Source organism: Salmo salar, chromosome 20 (genome assembly GCF_965601325.2).
Source record: "Salmo salar chromosome 20, fSalSal1, whole genome shotgun sequence".
Lineage (NCBI taxonomy): Eukaryota > Metazoa > Chordata > Actinopteri > Salmoniformes > Salmonidae > Salmo > Salmo salar.
Genome location: NC_138310.1, coordinates 1,617,121 through 1,641,291, shown reverse-complemented (window position 1 = coordinate 1,641,291; position 24,171 = coordinate 1,617,121). Strand labels below are relative to the sequence as shown.

The 24,171-nt window shown below is 43.2% G+C and overlaps 1 protein-coding gene across 4 annotated transcripts in view; it reads left to right on the top strand.

Annotated features, from left to right (window-relative positions):
• Positions 1-23,372, top strand: part of LOC106579798 (potassium channel subfamily T member 1) — a 290,587-nt gene extending 267,215 nt beyond the window's left edge. The window contains exons 23-33 of one of the 4 annotated variants that reach the window (XM_082966140.1): positions 6,261-6,332; positions 7,278-7,412; positions 8,586-8,697; positions 9,097-9,198; positions 10,051-10,134; positions 10,345-10,473; positions 12,647-12,667; positions 13,587-13,893; positions 19,033-19,095; positions 22,810-22,894; positions 23,121-23,372. In XM_082966140.1, coding sequence (XP_082822266.1) covers positions 6,261-6,332; positions 7,278-7,412; positions 8,586-8,697; positions 9,097-9,198; positions 10,051-10,134; positions 10,345-10,473; positions 12,647-12,667; positions 13,587-13,893; positions 19,033-19,095; positions 22,810-22,894; positions 23,121-23,250 — 1,240 coding nt within the window. In that variant the 3' untranslated portion in view covers positions 23,251-23,372. The remainder of the gene's footprint in view (positions 1-6,260; positions 6,333-7,277; positions 7,413-8,585; positions 8,698-9,096; positions 9,199-10,050; positions 10,135-10,344; positions 10,474-12,646; positions 12,668-13,586; positions 13,894-19,032; positions 19,096-22,809; positions 22,895-23,120) is intronic. The other 3 variants (XM_082966141.1, XM_082966142.1, XM_082966143.1) reach the window with 3 other exon arrangements.
• Positions 23,373-24,171: the final 799 nt, after the last annotated feature.

Here is a 24,171-nt window from a genome sequence, read left to right as displayed (position 1 = left end):
AATCACTATCGTTAACCTGTCTGGGCTAGGGGGCAGTATTTTCACGGCCGGATGAAAAACGTACCCAATTTAAACAGGTTACTACTCTGGCCCAGAAACAAGAATATGCATTTTATTAGTAGATTTGGATAGAAAACACTCTGACGTTTCTAAAACTGTTTGAATGGTGTCTGTGTGTATAACAGAACTCATATGGCAGGCAAAAACATGAGAAAAAGTCAACCAGGAAGTGGAGGATCTGAGAATTGTAGTTCTTCTTTCTAGTCCCTTTCGAAACTACAGTATCTGTGGGGTTACATTGCACTTCCTAAGGCTTCCATTGGCTGTCAAAAGCCTTCAGAAAGTTGTTTCAGCCTTCTCCTGTTACTGGGCAGATAATAGGAGCTCAGTTACTGAGTGGACTGCCTGTGGACAAAGGGATTGGATATGCGCGGTCACGCGAGCGCGCTGTTCCTTCTTTTTCTCCTTGAATGAATACGCTATTGTCCGGTTGGAAAATTATCGCAATTTTACGTTAAAAATACCATAGAGATTGATTTTAAACAGCGTTTGACATGTTTCTAAGTACGGTGATGGAACATTTTGACTTTTCGTCTCTGGTACCACGCTCGCGCGTTATGCCTTTGGATAGTGCTCTGAACGCACGAACAAAACGGAGGTATTTAGACATCAATATGTATTATTTCGAACAAAAACAACATTTCTTGTGGAAGTAGCAGTCCTGGAAGTGCATTCTGACAAAGATCAGAAAAGGTAAGAGAATATTTCTAATACTAATTCTGAGTTTAGGTTGCCCCGAACTTGGCGGGTGTCTGTATAGCTCTCTGTGATGGCTGAGCTATGTACTCAGAATATTGAAAAATGTGCTTTCTCCGTAAAGCTATTTTAAAATCTGACAAAGCGGTTGCATCCAGGAGTAGTCTATCTATAATTCTTTAAATAATTGTTATATATTTTGTCAACGTTTATGATGAGTATTTTTGTAAATTGATGTACACATTCACCGGCCGTTTTGGTGGGAATACATTTTCTGAACATCATGCGCCAATGTAAAATGCTGTTTTTGGATATAAATATGAAGTTTATCGAACAAAACATAAATGTATTGTGTAACATGTGTAACATGTCCTAGGAGTGTCATCTGATGAAGATCATCAAAGGTTAGTGCTTCATTTAGCTGTGTTTTGGGTTTTATTGACACATGTCCTTGCTTGGAAAATGGCTGTGTGATTATTTTTGTCTATGTACTCTCCTAACATAATCTAATGTTTTGCTTTCGTTGTAAAGCCTTTTTGAAATCGGACAATGTGGTTACATCAAGGAGAAGTGTATCTTTAAAATGGTGTAAAATAGTTGTATGTTTGAGAAAGTTGAATTATGACATTTTGTTGTTTTTGAATTTGCCGCCCTGATATTTCACTGGCTGTGTCCCGCTAGCGTCCCACGTAGCCCATAGAAGTTAATAACTCCATAAATAATAAATTGTACCCATACTTGATTCAAGTAATAGAAAAATAGACTAGAGAGAGGTCTATCCTTCTAGTGGTCTGAAGCACACATATAACTATTAATTATAAACTTTTCCATAATTATCAGTATTACAAATGACCTTTAAATCATCATCCAATGTCTCTCAGCTTTCCAGTGAGGGCGATCAAACCACACTAGAAAGTCAGAGGTCAGAGGTCATACAAACCCTTCGATTAAGTGTTTCTTTCTATTTTAGACTAATTATTGAAAAACAGTCATATATTTCATATCCCAGGATTACAGTACGTTTCATCAGTACATTTATTATCAAAATAATACACCGATTGAATTAAACTTACAAAACAAAAACTTAAGAAAGTTCTGTGTGTGCCCCTTTTAAGGTGCAGTCTGTGTAACCCGTGAAAAACCCACTAAACCAAATGAAATAACCCCACACAATAAGTCAAACACTGTATTAACACCACTAACAAATAGTCATAACAAGTGTGCTGTGTGTGGGTATTTGCAAACCATAGGGTAAACTTAAAACACATCAGATGATACAGTGTCCCTTTAAGCAGAATAAACACCTTCTAAAATAAACAAACCCAGAACCCCTTTTAGGTAATCTTATCATTGCAACCTGTTGCATTGATGTAGTAAAATATAAACCTGTTGTTTAACAAATCTAGAACCTTCAAAAAGTTGGTGATATCTTATCAGCATAATAGTCAAATCTAACTGCAATCCACTTCAATTACTTGACACTGTTCTACGTAATGTAAACAGATTATCGTTTTAAAATACATTAACTGTTCTCTTAAATCACTGGTGTTACCCAAACTATAGAATTGAGTAATAATAATTTGACATTTTCAAAGAACATCTCTGCATTCAACTTAGTCATATCTCCACACCAAATTAACCCACTTCGTCCCTTACAGCCTGCTCGAGTTCAGCGAGCACCAGTCGCTTACACCTGCGGACTAAAACTGTGAAACTCTTCTATTCTTACCAGTATATTATATATATATTTCTTTTTAAATAAACCAGTCTCAAACAACGTTCTGCGTTTATCTCTATTGTAAGTTGATAACAAACTTGACAACTTTCTCTTCCCTTTCGGCTTCACACTTATTAAATGTCCAAGATTTAAAATTAACATGTAATGCGCCGAATTTATAAAATCCTTAAGGAAAAAGATACTTTTCGGAGGGAACTCAAATAGTTCACAATTCTAGATCCTCTTTCTGCCCACAACATCAATACATTGCTGTTGTAGCCTATTATCATGCAATAATTAATACCCATGTTTAGTTATCAATTATGATCATGGTTACAGCTCTATTGCAATTGCCTATCTGCTATTATTAGAATGCATTAGATATAGGTAACAGTGCATTCTGATTAGACTACAGGTAATAAAACAAACATTTGCTGTTGTTGACAAGCATACATACAATTCATATCCATGGTATTAATATGTTGTCAATACCACAGACCCAGTGCAATTGAAATGACAAAGAAATCCCACAAATAACCCAAGCATAATGGTTTGTAGTCTTAACATCTGGCAGTTCATATCCATAGTATTAATATTAATATTTAGTCAATACCATAGACCCGATGCTATTGAAATGACAAAGAAATCCCGGAAATAACCCAAGTGTAATGGTTTATAGTCTTAACATCTGGCACATAATAATGACACAATTCCCAGAAAATAGCCTCCAAGTGTTTCACCGCAGAGATTTTCACATGCACAAAGGGGATTTATTCACCGTCATAGCAGTCAAATAAATTAAATCAACATCCATTGATGTAAAACTAGATCTTGCGCCTTGTAATAAAAGCGGATTATCTTTTCTCATGAGACATATTTAAATTGCTTTACTATATCACATTAGCTCGGCAATGATAATTAGTTTGATGGAAACCCGGATTTGGCTTTGTACGATGTTATAAGTTACGTCAAGATTCCATCTTAATTCGCTGTAACTTTATGGGGAAAGGGTTTATTCGATAAATATAGCAACTCCTCTCATACTGTGAAAAATGTATTTAAAAAAGCAGGCCTTATCGGCAGTTTTATTTTAAATGTAGCACCCGGATGGAGAAAATGCCATACGCGTTTTATAGTTACATCGGTTAGGGTCAATTTCCCATATTTTAACCAAAAGTGGACATACGCCAATCCTTTTGTGAGACTATTGCCCAGACTTTGTAGACAGTCAGAAATGCTTAAACCTCATATTTATCAAATGATCCATAAAAGGGACCAACTAAGAAAACGTAAATTTTTTCCCCCACCCCTGACGTGACGTACATCTACGTTTTGGGTGTGCAAGTTACTATATGAATATTATTCAAATTATTACTTTATCAATTCTCTAGTAATTGATTACACATACATAAAATTCATTATATTTTCGTATATTCACAGAATCCATATAGAACGTTAGAAATCTTAAGTACTCACATTAATTAACCACTTCATGTGCGTTTCCAACGACTCTTCATCGCTCTACTCCCAGCGGAACCCAAACCCAAGTTTCCCGGATGCTGCCCGGCGTGTCATGGGATCCTCAATGGGTCTCTAACCTCCCAGAAACCACGGCAAAGTCTAGCCTCCCAGAAACTATAGACTTGCTTCTACTTTATAAAATAACATCCCGCTCTCAATACCACCCTGTGATATTCTATGATGGGCAGTGATGTACAGAACCCAACTATTACGCTACATAGCTAAACTTATTATCCATATTTAAATCAGTTTATTATACACATTTTGTATAATATTATCCAAACTTCAGACTGATAACACATTCACACAATGCTTTTCCCAAACACACTTAATCAATATTTGTATAACTTGCAGGAATATTTTCTTCTATAACGAGGCCCAAATTTGGAATGTCAAATCTATTACATTAACATTTTACCATAACCAATTTTTCCAGAATCATAAATTCCCTCTGTTAGGTTCTTATTTTTCAGAGTAAATAACTCACGGACACTAGAGAAGCTTAACAAAGTTGAATTCTTCCCAAAGGGAAGACAAAAAAAAACATTTCACACAAGCACTGATATTTAACCCTTTCTCCTAGTCTGAGTCTCCTCCTCCACAACTGAACAGCCAATGCATCTCTGTTTCTAGACAGAACCTTAGTGATATCTGTTCTTCCTCACTTCATCTAACCTGACCTCTACCCCAAAGTGCTCACACCTTCCCAACTCAAGGCTGTCATGGTTATTGATACCAGACTGTGTCTCTTCTCCTCCCAGAGTATCCCTGATGGCAAACAATAACATATCCTGACAATGTAAACGTTATACATTACCCTCTCTCCCTCAGTGACATTGTTAGTTTCCAAGATCTATCAAGTCTTTAGTATCTCAATGTTCAAAGTTTACCCAGAATCCAACACCTCTAAGGTTTCCAAATTTGGGAAACCTGCAAGGATCGGTCCCACTGAGATACAATGGCCGGACCACATCCTAAAAGACTGGCCGAAATACAATGTCTAGACATCATACAAACACACCGGTACGCGCCACCTGTTCTTCAAACAGGATTTCTCATAAACTTCAATTGAAGAGCGCCTACATTCCTAGGGTTCATAATAAGATACCTATTTATCTTTTCCAAACCTACTCCACGTCCCTCAGGAATACTTTAAAGACAATGAACACCCTTTTCGCCTAACTGCCCACTTCCTACCTAGGTAAATAAGAGACTATACTTCTCTTTTCCAACCTACCCACAACCTAGAATACGGGTAACATGTCTTTCAAGAAAAATATATCATTAGCTACGTGACATTTTTTTCTTGCCCACTCGATATTTTCACCTAAAGTGCCCACTCAACATTAACAATGTTCAATTAATGTTCAATTAGTACTATTAATTCTGTGCACTTTTGAGTTCAATTATTTAAAGAAATCAGTCTCACCCTAAATCTAATTCTGTTCAAAATTATGTATCCATTCAGCTGACGCTCCCAGCCAGGTGGGGATCGGATCTGCTCCGTCTAGTGGAGTATGGCTTCCCCGGGCTGCATCTAATGCAACTCCCGAGCACGGTTAACTTAGATTTCCCCGGGAACAAACAGCAAAATTAAGATTATCATCCTATCCTCGTCGCCAAATTGTCGTGGAATTATTCGAATCAAAGGAGAGACTTTTAGATTTCTTCAAAACAATGTAACTATATTATTTCATTACTGCAGTAATGGAGTTGGTCGGTAACCACCCTTAAGGTAATCACTGCGAACTCTACGAGCAGAACTAAGCCAGAGAATTTTATGGTTAAGACACATCCACCTGAATATGTGACAAACAACAGATTTGTGAAATTATACAAAGGTACATTGTGCTTTCATGCAATAGACAGCCAGATTTACATTGCACCAGGTTTCTAACTCTAGGTCATTTACTACTTGTTTCTACAGGTTATACAAAAATACTAGTGCAACATAGGACATTAGGTCATTCCCTTAATTTATGAAGTCCAGTATTCATCTGCCATGTGGGAGAAATAAACTGGAGGGAGGTTCTGCCTGGTACCGGCAGATAGGCACACAGACACTAAGCATGGAATGGAATGCAGTCTTTAGGTTTTATCACCAAGGCATCGTAAATCAACTGTCAGCGTTAAGCCTCAGAGACTCATCTCAGAAGAACAGACATTCTGAAAATACTAATGTGAATACATTCTAATATGAAAGTAATGTGATTAACATGTTGTAATTCTACCACACCCTATTGATGTAGTGTTGTGATTCCTGCAGGCCTGACAACCACTTCCTAGAAGCCATCTGCTGTTTCCCAATGGTCTACTTCATGGCTGGAACTATAGATAAGTAGGTGTTCATTACTCTTTCATTACTGGAACGCCCCACTTCACAGAATTCCAATGACCCTGGTCAATTCCAATGACATCCCAATGACATTATGCAGTGCCCCCCTCATTTACACATTAATTAGCTATACAGTGCATTTGGAAAGTATACGTTACAGCCTTATTCTGAAATTGATAAAGTTGTTGTTTTTCCGAATCAATCTCCACACAATATCCCCTAATGACAAAGCAAAAACACAAATTGTTGCAAATTTATTCCAAATAAAAAAAATGTAATATTACATTTACATAAGTATTCAGACCCTTTACTCAGTACTTTGTTGAAGCACCTTTGGCAGCGATTACAGCCTCGAGTCTTCTTTGGTATGATGCTACAAGCTTGGCACACCAGTATTTAGGGAGTTTCTCCCATTCTTCTCTGCAGATCCTCTCAAGCTCTGTCAGTTTGGATGGGGAGCATCGCTGCACCGCTATTTTCAGGTCTCTCCAGAGATGTTCGATCAGGTTCAAGTCCGGGCTCTGGCAGGGCCACTCAAGGACATTAAGAGACTTGTCCCAAAGCCACTCCTGCGTTGTCTTGGCTGTGTGCATCTCAAGGATGATCAATGGAAACAGGATGTCCAAAACCTTTTTTCACTTTCTATTTATGTTAAGCGGTATTGTGTGTAGATTGATGAGAATTATTTTTATTTCATCCATTTTAGAATAAGGCTGTAACGTAACAAAATGTGGAAAAAGTCAAGGGTTCTGAATACTTTCCGAATGCACTGTATATTATGTCACATATCATTACTATCCAGGGGATTTGCAATTAACGAGTGTCATTTATGACACATTATAGGTCAGGTAAAAGTCATGAATGTCATAATATGATATATTGTGTTGGGTTCTCTTTGTGGCAGCTTGTCACAATGTGTTTTGTTATGATGGGTTCTCTTTGTGGCAGCCTGGACAATCTTCTGCAGTGTGGCATCATCTATGCTGATAACCTGGTGGTGGTGGACAAGGAGAGCACCATGAGTGCTGAGGAAGACTATATGGCAGATGCCAAAACCATAGTCAACGTACAGACCATGTTCAGGTATGCTGTGAGATGCCTGCTTCTATGTTTAATGATATACAGTAAATGCGCTGCACACAGATTGGTTGATGGTCTTCATTTCAAGTAACCTATTACGGCACAGTGTGGACTGCTTACAGTATAGTAAATCATTATAAATACTCTGTCTTTAAAATTCAAGAGGGAAATTCATTTTTCAAGCATGGAACTGACATAAAACAATTAAATACACACTGGAAATTCAAAAGAAATTCAGATGAAAGTATCAGATGAAAGTCTCAGATGAAAGTCACATGAAATTCAGATCAAAGTTTTTATTTTTTATTTCATGTCATAATGAAGTTAGATGAAAGTCAGATGACAGTCAGATGACAGTCAGATGAAATTGTTAGATGAGAGTCAGATGACAGTCAGATGAAAGTCAGATGACAGTCAGATGGAAGTGTCAGATGAAGTGTCATATGAAGGTGTTAGATGACAATCAGATGACAGTCAGATGGAAGTGTCAGATGAAGTGTCAGTTGAAGGTGTTAGATGAGAGTCAGATGACAGTCAGATGACAGTCAGATGGAAGTGTCAGATGAAGTGTTAGATGACAGTCAGATGAAAGTGTTAGATGAGAGTCAGATGAAAGTGTTAGATGACAGTCAGATGAAAGTGTTAGATGACAGTCAGATGAAAGTGTTAGATGAGAGTCAGATGAAAGTGTTAGATGACAGTCAGATGAAAGTGTTAGATGACAGTCAGATGACAGTCAGATGACGGTCCGATGAAAGTGTCAGATGACAGTCAGATGAAAGTGTTAGATGACAGTCAGATGGAAGTGTCAGATGAAGTGTCAGATGAAGGTGTTAGATGACAGTCAGATGAAAGTGTTAGATGTAGTTGTTTTTCATGAAAGTAAAATGAATAAACCATTGGGTGAAACTATATTAAACAGCATCTGTCAGAGCATCTATCATGGTAGAAAAGTTTCATTCAACATCCCAAAACTGAAACCATGCATCACTGCTAGATTGGTACTTACCCGTGAGCCCAAAGCATGGAATCTCTTTGACTCCTTCCTTCCTTCCTACTCTCTCTCTCTCTCTCTCTCTCTCTCTGTCTCTCTCTCTCTCTCTCTCTCTCTCTCTTCTCTTCCTCCACCCTCTCCCTCCACCCTCTCCCTCTCTATCTACCCATCTATCCCTCCAGGCTGTTCCCCAGTCTTAGTATCATCACTGAGCTGACCCACCCCTCCAACATGAGATTTATGCAGTTCAGAGCTAAGGACTGCTACTCTCTGGCTCTCTCCAAACTAGAGAAGGTGAGTTCAGCGTGGGGGCATGTAACTCCTCCATCTTTAGATCTCAGGTTTCAGCCCTCGTTACTGACTCTCTGTCTGTGTGGATGTCATGTGGGAGGTGAACTCTGTTACACAGACTCAGACATGAAGATATAAAGCTCTGGACTGGGTTAACAAGCCAGTTGATGACATTTCATGTGCTCTCTCTCCCTTCCCTCTTTCTCTCATTCTCTATCTCCTCCCTCTCCCCTCTCTCTCCTCTCTTCCCCCTCCCTCCCCCTCTATCTCCTCCCTCTCCCCTATCTGCTCTATCCTCCCACTCTCTCTCTCTTCTCCCTCCCTTTCTCTCTCTTCTCCCTCCCTTTCTCTCTCCTTCCCTCCCTCTCTTTCTCTGCTCTCTCCTCCCTCTCCCCCTTACAGATAGAGCGTGATAAGGGTTCCAACCTGGCCTTCATGTTCCGTCTGCCGTTCGCTGCAGGCAGAGTGTTCAGTATCAGTATGCTGGATACGCTGCTCTACCAGGTGGGTATTAGGGGTTATATCCCAAATAGCAACCTTTTCCATATGTAGTGCATTACGTTTGACCAGGGCCTATAGGGACCTTAGACATTTCTGAATATGTAGGGAATAGGATACCATTTGGGACATAGCTAGGGAGTTTATCCGCAGTGTATCACCTTGTCTCAGCCAGCAGAGTGTAAATGGACTGTTTGATCAGCTTAGTCTCTCCCGTAGGCACAGATCTATAATCAGCTTAGTCTCTCCCATAGGCACAGATCTATAATCAGCTTAGTCTCTCCCTTAGGCACAGATCTATGATCAGCTTAGTCTCTCCCTTAGGCACAGATCTATGATCAGCTTAGTCTCTCCCTTATGCACAGATCTATGGTCAGCTTAGTCTCTCCCTTAGGCACAGGTCTATGGTCAGCTTAGTCTCTCCCTTAGGCACAGATCTATGATCGGCTTAGTCTCTCCCTTAGGCACAGATCTATGATCGGCTTAGTCTCTCCCTTAGGCACAGATCTATGATCGGCTTAGTCTCTCTCTTAGGCACAGGTCTATGATCAGCTTAGTCTCTCCCTTAGGCACAGATCTATGATCAGCTTAGTCTCTCCCTTAGGCACAGGTCTATGGTCAGCTTAGTCTCTCCCTTAGGCACAGGTCTATGGTCAGCTTAGTCTCTCCCTTAGGCACAGGTCTATGGTCAGCTTAGTCTCTCCCAGAAAAATAGAGAGAGAGAGAGAGAGAGATCTACCGTATGTTTAAGAGCTATGTGATCATTCACTACTCTATAATGTTTCCTCTGGGACTAGAAATGTGTATTTTCAGTGTATGGTTCCTCCTGTTTGTTAATGCATTCTCTTGTTTTTACAGTCATTTGTGAAGGACTATATGATTCCCATAGCAAGACTTCTACTAGGCCTGGACACCACGCCAGGGTCGGGTTACCTGTGTGCAGTAAGTATGGATATCTACAGTATGTTAGGATGTGTGTGTGTGTGTGTGTGTGTGTGTGTGTGTGTGTGTGTGTGTGTGTGTGTGTGGGTGTGTGTGTGTGTGTGTGTGTGTGTGTGTGTGTGTGTGTGTGTGTGTGTGTGTGTGTGTGTGTGTGTGTGTGTGTGTGTGTGTGTGTGGACTGAATGTGTCTACTTCCCTGCTCTTCCCCAGATGAAGGTGACAGAGGAGGACCTGTGGATCAGGACATATGGCAGGTTGTTCCAGAAGCTGTGTTCCTCCAGTGCTGAGATTCCTATAGGCATCTACCGTACAGAGTCTCACATGTTCTCCTCCTCTGAGGTAAGACAGAATGGACACAGACCCTGTTCAAATACTTTAAAGATGCATCCTTTCTTCCGTTCTGCCTTTCTTCATTCCTTCCTACCTTCCTTCCTTCATTCCTTCCTAAATTCCTTCCTTCCTACCTTAATTCCTTTCTTTCTTCCCTTCTTTCTTCCTTTTTGGCCTTAGAAGGATACTTCAGGATTTTTTCATACTTGACACAGAGACATAAAAATGGTATCTACCAGTTGACCTGATTCTGGGGAAGTAGATAAAGGGCCTCGTTGCCAAAATCCCAAAGTATCCCTTATTTTTTTCCTTCCTTGTTGAGGTACAGTGGGGCAAAAAAGTATTTAGTCAGCCACCAATTGTGCAAGTTCTCCCACTTAAAAAGATGAGAGAGGCCTGTAATTTTCATCATAGGTACACTTCAACTATGACAGACAAAACGAGAAAATGGTGGAAAATAAATATTTGGTCAATAACAAAAGTTTATCTCAATACTTTGTTATATACCCTTTGTTGGCAATGACACAGGTCAAACATTTTCTGTAAGTCTTCACAAGGTTTTCACACACTGTTGCTGGTATTTTGGCCCATTCCTCCATGCAGATCTCCTCTAGAGCAGTGATGTTTTGGGGCTGTTGCTGGGCAACACAGACTTTCAACTCCCTCCAAAGATTTTCTATGGGGTTGAGATCTGGAGACTGGCTAGGCCACTCCAGGACCTTGAAATGCTTCTTACGAAGCCACTCCTTTGTTGCCCGGGCGGTGTGTTTGGGATCATTGTCATGCTGAAAGATCCAGCCACGTTTCATCTTCAATGCCCTTGCTGATGGAAGGAGGTTTTCACTCAAAATTTCACGATACATGGCCCCATTCATTCTTTCCTTTACACGGATCAGTCGTCCTGGTCCCTTTGCAGAAAAACAGCCCCAAAGCATGATGTTTCCACCCCCATGCTTCACAGTAGGTATGGTGTTCTTTGGATGCAACTCAGCATTCTTTGTCCTCCAAACACGACGAGTTGAGTTTTTACCAAAAAGTTATATTTTGGTTTCATCCGACCATATGGCATTCTCCCAATCCTCTTCTGGATCATCCAAATGCTCTCTAGCAAACTTCAGACGGGCCTGGACATGTACTGGCTTAAGCAGGGGGACACGTCTGGCACTGCAGGATGTGAGTCCCTGGCAGCGTAGTGTGTTACTGATGGTAGGCTTTGTTACTTTGGTCCCAGCTCTCTGCAGGTCATTCACTAGGTCCCCCCGTGTGGTTCTGGGATTTTTGCTCACCGTTCTTGTGATAATCTTCCGTGGAGCCCCAGATCGAGGGAGATTATCAGTGGTCTTGTATGTCTTCCATTTCCTAATAATTGCTCCCACAGTTGATTTCTTCAAACCAAGCTGCTTACCTATTGCAGATTCAGTCTTCCCAGCCTGGTGCAGGTCTACAATTTTGTTTCTGGCGTCCTTTGACAGCTCTTTGGTCTTGGCCATAGTGGAGTTTGGAGTGTGACTGTTTGAGGTTGTGGACAGGTGTCTTTTATATTGATAACAAGTTCAAACAGGTGCCATTAATACAGGTAACGAGTGGAGGACAGAGGAGCCTCTTAAAGAAGAAGTTACAGGTCTGTGAGAGCCAGAAATCTTGCTTGTTTGTAGGTGACCAAATACTTATTTTCTACCATAATTTGCAATGTGATTTTCTGGATTTTTTTTCTCATTTTGTCTGTCATAGTTGACGTGTACCTATGATGAAAATGACAGGCCTCTCTCATCTTTTGAAGTGGGAGAACTTGCACAATTGGTGGCTGACTAAATACTTTTTTGCCCCACTGTAAGTGAAAGCAATAGGGATAGTAACCTTGCTTTCACTTGTCAAATTACATAATGATCAGTGATTGTCTCAAGGGTGACAAAAAAGGAAGGTTGCATTCTGAAAAAGTATTTGAACAAGCCCGCCTATGAGTCATCCATAGATTATGGCCAATATATTTGTGCTATAATTGTGCTGCTATTCATTGTAATGATGCTTCATATGCGTCAATTAGTTATTTGGTGCTGCAATTCACACACACAAACATTCTTGGTCAAGTAAATGATATTTACTATTGTCAATGCTACTCTGTTCAGTTTTTTTTATTTCATCCATGGTGTGTTTTTGTTTGTTTGGTCTGTCTCATTCCTAGTTAAAGGATGGGTACCCACAGGTAAGATGGCATTATGGTCACATAACTGTCATTATCTGCTGAAATGTGCAGTGCAACAAAAAAGAACAGCATACATGTAGCTATTCTGTTTTATTCGGCATGAAACACTTTGGTGAAGCTGTCACTCAAGCGCTTATTCATACTGCATTATAAATGCTTCCAGTTTATAGAACTTCTATCGCTGATGGAAAGTGTTAACAAAACATCCTATTGGATCCTCATACTGTCCACACAGTTGATATGGTATTAACCCTTCACCCTCCCCCTAGTCTCATCACAGTTGATATGGTATTAACCCTTCACCCTCCCTCTAGTCTCATCACAGTTGATATGGTATTAACCCTTCACCCTCCCCCTAGTCTCATCACAGTTGATATGGTATTAATCCTTCACCCTCCCCCTAGTCTCATCACAGTTGATATGGTATTAACTCTTCACATTCCCCCTAGTCTCATCACAGTTGATATGGTATTAACCCTTCACCCTCCCCCTAGTCTCATCACAGTTGATATGGTATTAACCCTTCACCCTCCCCCTAGTCTCATCACAGTTGATATGGTATTAACTCCCTCCCCCTGCCACACGTGGGCCTCCCCCCCCCTAGTCTCATCACAGTTGATATGGTATTAATCCTTCACCCTCCCCCTAGTCTCATCACAGTTGATATGGTATTAACCCTTCACCCTCCCCCTAGTCTCATCACAGTTGATATGGTATTAACCCTTCACCCTCCCCCTAGTCTCATCACAGTTGATATGGTATTAACCCTTCACCCTCCCCCTAGTCTCATCACAGTTGATATGGTATTAACCATTCACCCTCCCCCTAGTCTCATCACAGTTGATATGGTATTAACCCTTCACCCTCCCCCTAGTCTCATCACAGTTGATATGGTATTAACCCTTCACCCTCCCCCTAGTCTCAAGTCTCCATCAATGTAGAGGACACCGGCGGTGACGATCAGAGGGACAACAGACGCGAGTCATGGAAGGAGAAGACCAGAACACACCGGATGTCCACCACCAGCGAATCAGAACACCCGTTACTGAGGAAGAAGAGCCTCCAGTGGGCGCGGCGTCTGAGCCGTAAGAACACAAAACCTCCGAGCCGCTCTGAGCGGTTCTCACAACAGCGCCTCAACCTGTACCGGCGCTCAGAGAGACAGGAGCTGTCTGAGCTGGTTAAGAACCGCATGAAGCACCTGGGACTGCCCACTGTCGGATACGGTGAGCAGAATGTAAAATGGACACCCTGATAGTACTGAGGGGCATTACAGGGTGCTGTGTCATATTTAGTAACTGAGGGGCAGTACAGGGTGCTGTGTCATATTTAGTAACTGAGGGGCAGTACAAGGTGCTGTGTCATATTTAGTAACTGAGGGGCAGTACAAGGTGCTGTGTCATATTTAGTAACTGAGGGGCAGTACAAGGTGCTGTGTCATACTTAGTAACTGAGGGGCAGTACAAGGTGCTGTGTCATATTTATTAACTGAGGGGCAGTACAAGGTGCTGTGTCATACTTAGTAACTGAGGGGCAGTACAAGGTGCTGTGTCATACTTAGTAACTGTGGGGCAGTACAGGGTGCTGTGTCATATTTAGTAACTGAGGGGCAGTACAGGGTGTTGTGTCATATATTTATTAACTGAGGGGCAGTACAAGGTGCTGTGTCATATTTAGTAACTGAGGGGCAGTACAGGGTGTTGTGTCATACTTAGTAACTGAGGGGCAGTACAGGTGCTGTGTCATACTTATTAACTGAGGGGCAGTACAGGGTGTTGTGTCATATGTATTAACTGAGGGTGTCACGCCCTGACCGTAGAGAGCCTTTTTATTTTCTCTATTTGGCTAGGTCAGGGTGTGATTTGGGTGGATTTGGATTTATGTTCATTTTTGTATTTCGTTGTTTTGACGGTGTTCATTTTAATAAAGAGAAAATGTTTGCCTGCCACGCTGCACCTTGGTCTCATCCTTCAGACAAACGTAACAGAAGATCCCACCAAAAACGGACCAAGCTGCGTAGCCAGGAGGAGTGGACATGGGAGGACATCCTGGACAGCAAAGGATCCTGGACGTGGGAGGAGATCCAGGCCGGATGGGATCGCCTCCCATGGGAACAGGTGGAAGCAGCGAGGGAGGAACGGGGACGACGGAAGCCCGAGAGGCAGCTCCCCCCAAAAAATGGTGGGGGGGGGGGGAACACGGTGAGATTGGCGCAGTCAGGGTTTAGACCTGAGCCAACTCCCCATGCTTACCGTGGGGAGTGTGTGACCAGTCAGGCACCGTGTTATGCGGTGATGCGCACTGTATCTCCAGTGCGCCTTCACAGCCCAGTTCGTCCTGTGCCAGCGCCCCGCACTTGCCAAGCTAAAGTGAGCATCCAGCCAGGACGAGTTGTGCCAGCCCTACGCTCCAGACCTCCAGTGCGCCTCCACGGCCCATTATATCCTGTGCCAGCTCCGCACACCCGGTCTCCAGTGCGTCTATCCAGCCTGGTACGCCCTGTGCCTGCTCCATGCACCCGGCCTCCAGTGCGTCTCCCCAGTCCGGTGAGACCTGTTCCGGCTCCACATACGAAGCCTCCAGTGATGATCCATGGCACGAAGCCTCCAGTGATGATCCATGGTCCGGAGCCTGTAGTGATGATCCATGGCACAGAGCCTGAAGCGACTGTCCCCGGCCGGAGCCTGCGCGCCGCCCCAGCCGGGCCTCCAGCGACAGTCCCCAGTTCGGAGTCTTCAACGACGGTCTGCAGTCCGGAGCCTCCAGAGGCGGTCTGCAGTCAAGAGCCTCCAGCGGCGGTCTGCAGTCCAGAGTCTTCAGCGACGGTCTGCAGTCCAGAGTCTCCAGCGGCGGTCTGCAGTCCAGAGTCTCCAGCGGCGGTCTGCAGTCCAGAGTCTCCAGCGGCGGTCTGCAGTCCAGAGTCTCCAGCGGCGGTCTGCAGTCCAGAGTCTCCAGCGGCGGTCTGCAGTCCAGAGTCTCCAGCGGCGGTCTGCAGTCCAGAGTCTCCAGCGGCGGTCTGCAGTCCAGAGTCTCCAGCGGCGGTCTGCAGTCCAGAGTCTCTAGCGGCGGTCTGCAGTCCAGAGTCTCCAGCAACGATCGGCAGTTCAGAGCATCCAGCGGGGGTTCCCAGTTCAGAGCCTCCGGCGACGGTCCGGTTCCTCCGGCGATGATCCACGGTCCGGAGCTTTCAGTGATGACCCCCGAAAGAGAGTCGCCACCGAGGATGGCGGATCCGCGAGCAGAGCGGGGTCTACGTCCCACAACGGAGCCGCCACCAAGTCCTAGATGCCCACCCGGACCCTCTCCTATTGTGTCAGGTTTTGCAGCCGGATTCCGCACCTTTGGGGGGGGGGTACTTTTTATTTTCTCTATTAGGTTAGGTCAGGGTGTGATTTGGGTGGGCATTCTAGATTAGGTATATCTATGTTTTTTTTATTTCTATGTTGGCCTGATATGGTTCCCAATCAGAGGCAGCAGTCTTTCGTTGTCTCTGATTGGGGATCATATTTAGGCAGCCTTTTCCTACTGGGTTTTTGTGGGGTCTTGTTTTTGTATAGCTGCTTTGTAAGCCTGCAGAACTTTACGTTCGTTTTTGGATTTTGTTGTTTTGACGGTGTTCATTTTAATAAAGCGAAAATGTTTGCCTGCCACGCTGCACCTTGGTCTCATCCTTCAGACGAACGTAACTGAGGGGCAGTACAGGGTGTTGTGTCATATTTATTAACTGAGGGGCAGTACAGGGTGTTGTGTCATATTTAGTAACTGAGGGGCAGTACAAGGTGCTGTGTCATATTTATTAACTGAGGGGCAGTACAAGGTGCTGTGTCATATTTATTAACTGAGGGGCAGTACAGGGTGCTGTGTCATACTTAGTAACTGAGGGGCAGTACAAGGTGCTGTGTCATATTTATTAACTGAGGGGCAGTACAGGGTGCTGTGTCATATTTATTAACTGAGGGGCAGTACAAGGTGCTGTGTCATATTTATTAACTGAGGGGCAGTACAGGGTGCTGTGTCATATTTAGTAACTGAGGGGCGGTACAGGGTGTTGTGTCATATTTAGTAACTGAGGGGCAGTACAAGGTGCTGTGTCATATTTATTAACTGAGGGGCAGTACAAGGTGCTGTGTCATATTTATTAACTGAGGGGCAGTACAGGGTGCTGTGTCATATTTAGTAACTATGGGGCAGTACAGGGTGCTGTGTCATATTTATTAACTGAGGGGCAGTACAGGGTGCTGTGTCATATTTAGTAACTGAGGGGCAGTACAGGGTGCTGTGTCATATTTAGTAACTGAGGGGCAGTACAGGGTGTTGTGTCATATATTTAGTAACTGAGGGGCAGTACAGGGTGTTGTGTCATATTTATTAACTGAGGGGCAGTACAAGGTGCTGTGTCATATTTAGCCACTGAGGGGCAGTACAAGGTGCTGTGTCATATTTAGTAACTGAGGGGCAGTACAGGGTGTTGTGTCATATTTAGTAACTGAGGGGCAGTACAGGGTGCTGTGTCATATTTAGTAACTATGGGGCAGTACAGGGTGTTGTGTCATATTTATTAACTGAGGGGCAGTACAAGGTGCTGTGTCATATTTATTAACTGAGGGGCATTACAGGGTGCTGTGTCATATTTATTAACTGAGGGGCAGTACAGGGTGTTGTGTCATATATTTAGTAACTGAGGGGCAGTACAGGGTGTTGTGTCATATTTATTAACTGAGGGGCAGTACAAGGTGCTGTGTCATATTTATTAACTGAGGGGCAGTACAGGGTGCTGTGTCATATTTAGTAACTGAGGGGCAGTACAAGGTGCTGTGTCATATTTAGTAACTGAGGGGCAGTACAGGGTGCTGTGTCATATTTAGTAACTGAGGGGCAGTACAAGGTGCTGTGTCATATTTATTAACTGAGGGGCAGTACAGGGTGTTGTGTCATTTAGTTACGGAGGGGCAGTACAGGGTGTTGTGTCATTTAGTTACGGAGGGGCAGTACAGGGTGCTGTGTCATTTAGTTACGGAGGGGCAGTACAGGATGTTGTGTCATTTAGTTACGGAGGGGCAGTACAGGGTGCTGTGTCATTTAGTTACGGAGGGGCAGTACAGGATGTTGTGTCATTTAGTTACAGAGGGGCAGTACAGGGTGCTGTGTCATTTAGTTACGGAGGGGCAGTACAGGGTGTTGTGTCATTTAGTTACGGAGGGGCAGTACAGGGTGCTGTGTCATTTAGTTACGGAGGGGCAGTACAGGATGTTGTGTCATTTAGTTACGGAGGGGCAGTACAGGGTGCTGTGTCATTTAGTTACGGAGGGGCAGTACAGGATGTTGTGTCATTTAGTTACGGAGGGGCAGTACAGGGTGTTGTGTCATTTAGTTACGGAGGGGCAGTACAGGGTGTTGTGTCATTTAGTTATGGAGGGGCAGTACAGGGTGTTGTGTCATTTAGTTACTAAGGGGCAGTACAGTATATGTGTAATCTTTCATAGTTTGGCTATTGGTGCTGTATGGAATGAGAATGATGAGGGATTAGTTGGAGAATTTAGGATGGACATTATTGTTGGAGATGTTTGCGGTATATTTTGCTCTAAATTAGATATTATTGTTTGTCAATGACTAATTACTATTCTCAGCAGATGGAAATACTATCGTAGTAATATTATTAATTTGTGTTGGTTTTTTAAAGACTGTTGTTCACCATACAACCTTGCCATCCATTCACCTCACTTTATTGAACACCATTTCAAGGGGTGTAGAGAAGTGTCATAATGCCTCATAACATCAATAACCATATAAACATCCCACAATGCCTTACATTAACATTGAGAAGTATCCCGTGCTCATTCCCCATTATTCAAAGTACTCTACATGACAGTATGACAATGAACCTGCATAACCTGTTATGGATGTGCTTAACCTCTCTATGAATGTGCATAACCCTTCACTTGGATGGAAGGACGACTGAAGCATATGAAGCATTTTGCCTGCACCTCCGGCCTTTCTTTTCCTCTCTCCTCAGCTTCCTTCACCCTTTTTTTGCAAAAGAAAAAATGATTTCTCTATATAATTCTCCATATAATTCCATATAATGCTTATTACGTAATACAGCCAGAAAGGCATTAAAAAAACTGAAAAATGTCATACTTAATAAAGGATTACCATTATTTTGAAATTGGATGCTACAATTATTAAAAAATTTATATTTAATAGCCTACCGTTTAACATGGGAACATGATTTTTTCTTTCTTTGCCTATTAGTTTGTTTTTACTTCCCCATTTGAAAACTGCAATTTGCATTTTTGCTGCTTGCCTGACCTTTTCTTTCTTCTCTCCTTTCTTTTTCCTTTCTGCCTTTCCCGTCTGGCTTGTAGAGGATGTTGCTAATCTTACCGCGAGCGATGTCATGAACCGAGTAAATCTAGGATATTTACAAGGTAATCCCACGTACAGTAGTGGTCACATACAGTATGCAACACATTTAATGTAGTCATCACTCTCTTAAACGTGTCAAGTGTTCTGAAAGCATTTGAATGACATCCTATATGTTGGAGAGTAGTGCTATTCTGCGACCTATGGTCAAGTAAGAATGTTGTTAGGGGAAGGTTTTCATCTAATATCTCTAATAATTATATTTTGGAAGAAAGTGGTGAATATAGGCCTACCACCATCCCTCTAAAAGGGGAGACAGGTTGAGGATTGAACCAGTAGTAGTTTAGTATCTGTTTTGCACATCTATATGAGTAACAGAGTAAGAATGCTGTGATATTGAATGACAGTACTACAGTCACTGGCGTAACACAGCAAGGTCGAAGTTCGCCCCCCCCCCCCATATAAAATCAAAGTATAGACTACCGATCACTGTCCACGGTGCTGAAACTGCAACATGTCTATGTGGCTGCATGCCTATCAGATCAATGGTAAGCTTTCTGTGGTGCCAGGGCTTAGCTTAGCTTTAGGTAATAGATAAATGTTTATTGGTAGGCCTATTTGGTCGTCATTTTCTCATTTTCTCAAGCTATACACAGTGTCGCAAAGCTGCCATTTAGACTGCTGACTGGCGGCAAAAATGTAATTCAAGTTTGAAATTCAAACATTGCAGATTGTAAAGTAATTGTTTGATGCAACTGTATACTAATCAGCTACCAATCGATTATTTTTTAAATATACAACTGTCCTGTATAGCTACCTGAACCTGGCTGCATGACATGAGCCTTCCTCGCGCTCTCTCCCAGCTTGGATAGAAAGTTGCTGTGAATTAAAACTGTCTGTTAATGCTAAATAATACAGTCAGTCCACCCTCAAAACACTAACTCACTAGAAATCGCTTCATTATGCAGTGTAGGCTAATATCTATAGCTATGTACAGTATTTGTCTGCTATTTACTATAAAGTTGTAATAAAAATGACACGTCATCTAGCCTAACAACGAGGGAAGAATTGGTCACTGCAGGATAAATTTAGCCACTGTTAGTTTACGTCTAAAAGCCTAAACAAATGGGCTGCAAATTTTCAAGGTATATTAAATTAAATCCAGACTCCCCTGGTCTCCTGAAGTCCTTTTTTGTGTGTGAATGTTTTCACCATGGCCTGTAGGTTCAGGTTGCGGGCCAGACTGTTTTCTATATTGAGTATTGTCAACCCAGACAGTCTTTCCTGAGACATTGTGCATTATATGTCCATTGCGCTGCACACAATTTTAACTTGGTCTTGAGTGATGCATGCCAAGATATACCAGAGATAAGGGACTGTTGATATTGCAAGCACACAACTTAAATGCTGGTTCACCGGTGTGAACAATATCACAAACATATATTCTTTTGTACCATCCCTCAAGAACTGTTGTCCTCCGCTAAAGATGATAATCTGTTTGCATCTGCCAATTTATTGTCTGTCCAGTATCCAGACGACCTGTTCCCAGAGCTTCCTATACAGTTCATCTCTTTCTGTAATGTGTTGAGTCTGGCAATTAAGGAGAAAGAGAGGCTCAAATAAAGATGTTGCACAACTGCTTATTTGAAGCACCACTCCCTTCTGACCAGTTTCCATGATGTTGCTACGGCAATCAAGCTGTTTTTAACCATCTCTGTAACTGTCTCTTCTGCAGAATGTTTTTTTTTTTTTAACTAAAACTCATGAAGATATACCTAAGAAGCATTAGGCTCTCGGTCTGATATGAGCTCTTGAACACCTGAGTAAGCTCCACTCATTACACTGTCACCGTCGTAACCTTGACCAAAACATTTGTTCAACGATATCCACTTACTTCTCCACTCATTACACTGTCACCGTTGTAACCTTGACCACGACATTTGTTCACCGATATCCCCTTACTTTCAATCAGTTCAATCATTTATTTTTCCAAGGCCTGAGGCACTTTGATCAGTCACATTCCTGAAGCCCAAGAAACAAATACTTAGCATCCAAGTACATGTGGAAATTAAAAAGGTTTATGAATAACTTTTTGAAGGGTTGATGTCAAAAGAATTTGTAAATATATATATATATATATATATATATAAACCTCAATGACAGGCGCATGGGCCTCCAGAGTTTGTGGCCCCTCTGTCTTGCGGGGGCTGTGGGGGTGTGTGGTTCGCCAGTGACTACAGTAGCCTGTGAGTGACAGTGTTGGCCGTCTTAGAGTTACAGGGCATTTCAGAGCAGCCGTTAGGAGAGGAGACCAGAACAGGTTAGATGGAGACTCATGATCAAACATCACTACTGCATGACTCTGTGTGATGATGGCAGTGGTGGGTGGCAGACACACAGTCTTTCTTTCTCTCTGTCCTCTGCATTGTGTGGACTGAAGTGGGAGACATAGGCCTAGTTCACACTTAGGTTGAACAACTGATGTACGGTAGTCAAATATGTTGTAGGCTACATCAGTTTTACCTGTGTTAACTAAGCCTTGTTGACTGGCGATGGATGAGGAGAGATGGCCAGACGGAGTACCAAGTTACTGCAGGGCAGGAGAGTGTGGTTAGATACATTACAGGGTGGTGGGATGGAACAGGACAGAGTGGAGCAGAAAGCATTATGCCTGTGTTGTTCAGAAGGTCAACAGTTCATAGCTATCCGCACACCAAAGCTACACTGGGAATTGTGTAGAAATATAACTGTGGTTGTTAACAGAGAATCACATTTAGCATTTGATTAGCCTAAATACCAAATCATTTGTAATATTCATCACATTTTAGTCCCTCTGAATGACATTACAAGATTATCCTAGATTGATGCTATATTTTCACCCCTTCCAATCCCACACTCCCAATGTATTTTGCTTCACTCTTTGATTAGTTAAGCCTCACTTCGTTTGGTTGAACCTCACTTCGATTGGTTGAGCCACACCTCGTTTGGTTGAGCCTCACTTCAATTGGTTGAGCCTGTCCTGCCGGATGCCAGAGCATGTCCTATTTGTGTTTGTGGGTCTGTCAACATTTCTATATGGGGGGCTGAGTGTCGTTGGCATGGCAACCATGGTGACGTGTTGACGTGAGTGACCAGGCAGACGTCTAGAATGTGCAGAAGGTGAATCGATACAGTTGGACAGTGTCTGCATGTCTTTCTTATACCGCGCATGGAGGGATACGCTTGCCTTGTGGCAGCATGGGCCTACCCTGTACCAGCCATGCCCTGTCAGTAACGGTTAGACCTTCTCTCTCTCCTGCCCACTCCGCCTGGCATTATAAGGGGCAAACACAGGTGGGTTTGGAGAAGCAGATGCACTTTACCCCCCAACCCCTAAGCTTGAGCCCCATTCTGTCCCAGGTACACAGCTTCTCACTCTTACACGCAAACAGGTAAAACACACACAGCCCTGACCTTAGATCAGTGACTAGGGGCAACTTGATCCTACTTCAAGACAAGCACAGGACGTCAGGGGATGCTATATCAAGGGGTACACACTTACACACATTGATTATATTTGAATAGACATTAAGAAAATGAACACAGGACTCGTAGCAAACAAGATATATACTGTAGACTTGCTTTATATGCATATGAATTTTTATACAAGTCTACACCCTTACTGAAGATCAAGGAGTCAGGGAATCCTATAGTTTCAGTTGCTAAACAGAGCATTAGTGGGCTGATGTTGACTAGTAAAACCAGACCATCTGTGAATACCTGTCCCTGTTCTGTTCCAGATGAGATGAACGACCACCAGAACACTCTGTCCTACGTTCTCATCAACCCCCCTCCAGACACCATGCTGGAGCTCAATGACATTGTGTAAGTATCGACAAGAGAGGTGGGATCAGCGGCCTCTTCTTCTCTTTTCAGTATGTACTATACTGTACCTAGCTGTGTCGACTGTACACCAACCTTGGGTATGGTATACAATACTGTTCCCAATTGGGCACAGCAGTCTATTTTGGACAGTACAGTTCTCTAGTAATATGTTCTATAAAAATGTGGATGTGACCCAATAGAGTTGGTTTTGCCGTCGTCTCTCCAGGTACATTATCCGGTCTGACCCTCTGGCGGGCCCTAATGTGCCGGAGGATCCAGCACAAGGGCAGAGCAGCGGTGGCGGCCGGATGAGGCAAGACTTTGGCACTGAGACCAGGGACGAGACCCACCTGTGAAACCCCCTCACCTCACCCTGATTGCCAACCCCCGGCACAATACACACACACACACACACACACACACACACACACACACACACACACACACACACACACACACACACACACACACACACACACACACACACACACACACACACCACACACACACACACACACACACACACACACACACACACACACACACACACACACACCACCCACCACACCACACACACACACACACACACACACACACACACACACACACAGAGCTGCTATGGAAGGATGCATGAAGAGTGCCTCATCATTAACTAACTACTTCACCCCTTGGAGAGCATCAGACAGACGCGGCCCTCTTGGAGAGCATCAGACAGACGTGGCCCTCGTGGAGAGCATCAGACAGACGCGGCCCTCTTGGGGAGCATCAGACAGACGCGGCCCTCTTGGAGAGCATCAGAAAGCCGCGGCCCTCTTGGAGAGCATCAGACAGACGCGGCCCTCTTGGGGAGCATCAGACAGACGCGGCCCTCTTGGGGAGCATCAGACAGACGCGGCCCTCTTGGAGAGCATCAGAAAGCCGCGGCCCTCTTGGAGAGCATCAGACAGACGCGGCCCTCTTGGGGAGCATCAGACAGACGCGACAGATAAAACAGAAACAATGCACCAGTCACTGGAGGGAGAGAGACGGACTGGAAGCACGCCCCCTTCCGGACAAGTAAGCAACCAGAAGAGAGGATGATGTCAGAGGTCCTGTGACGCTCTTAATATTTAGAGGTTAGTTTGATTTAGCTCGTTCACACGCTTGGTGGGTGGAGCTCGCACTTTAGGACCAATGGAAGGGTGTCACAAGAGCAAACTCTGCCTGTATGGTATGCTGGTGAGCTAGACCAAGCACACCTGGTGTGTGTGTGGGGACTGTGTAGTTATCAGTTACGA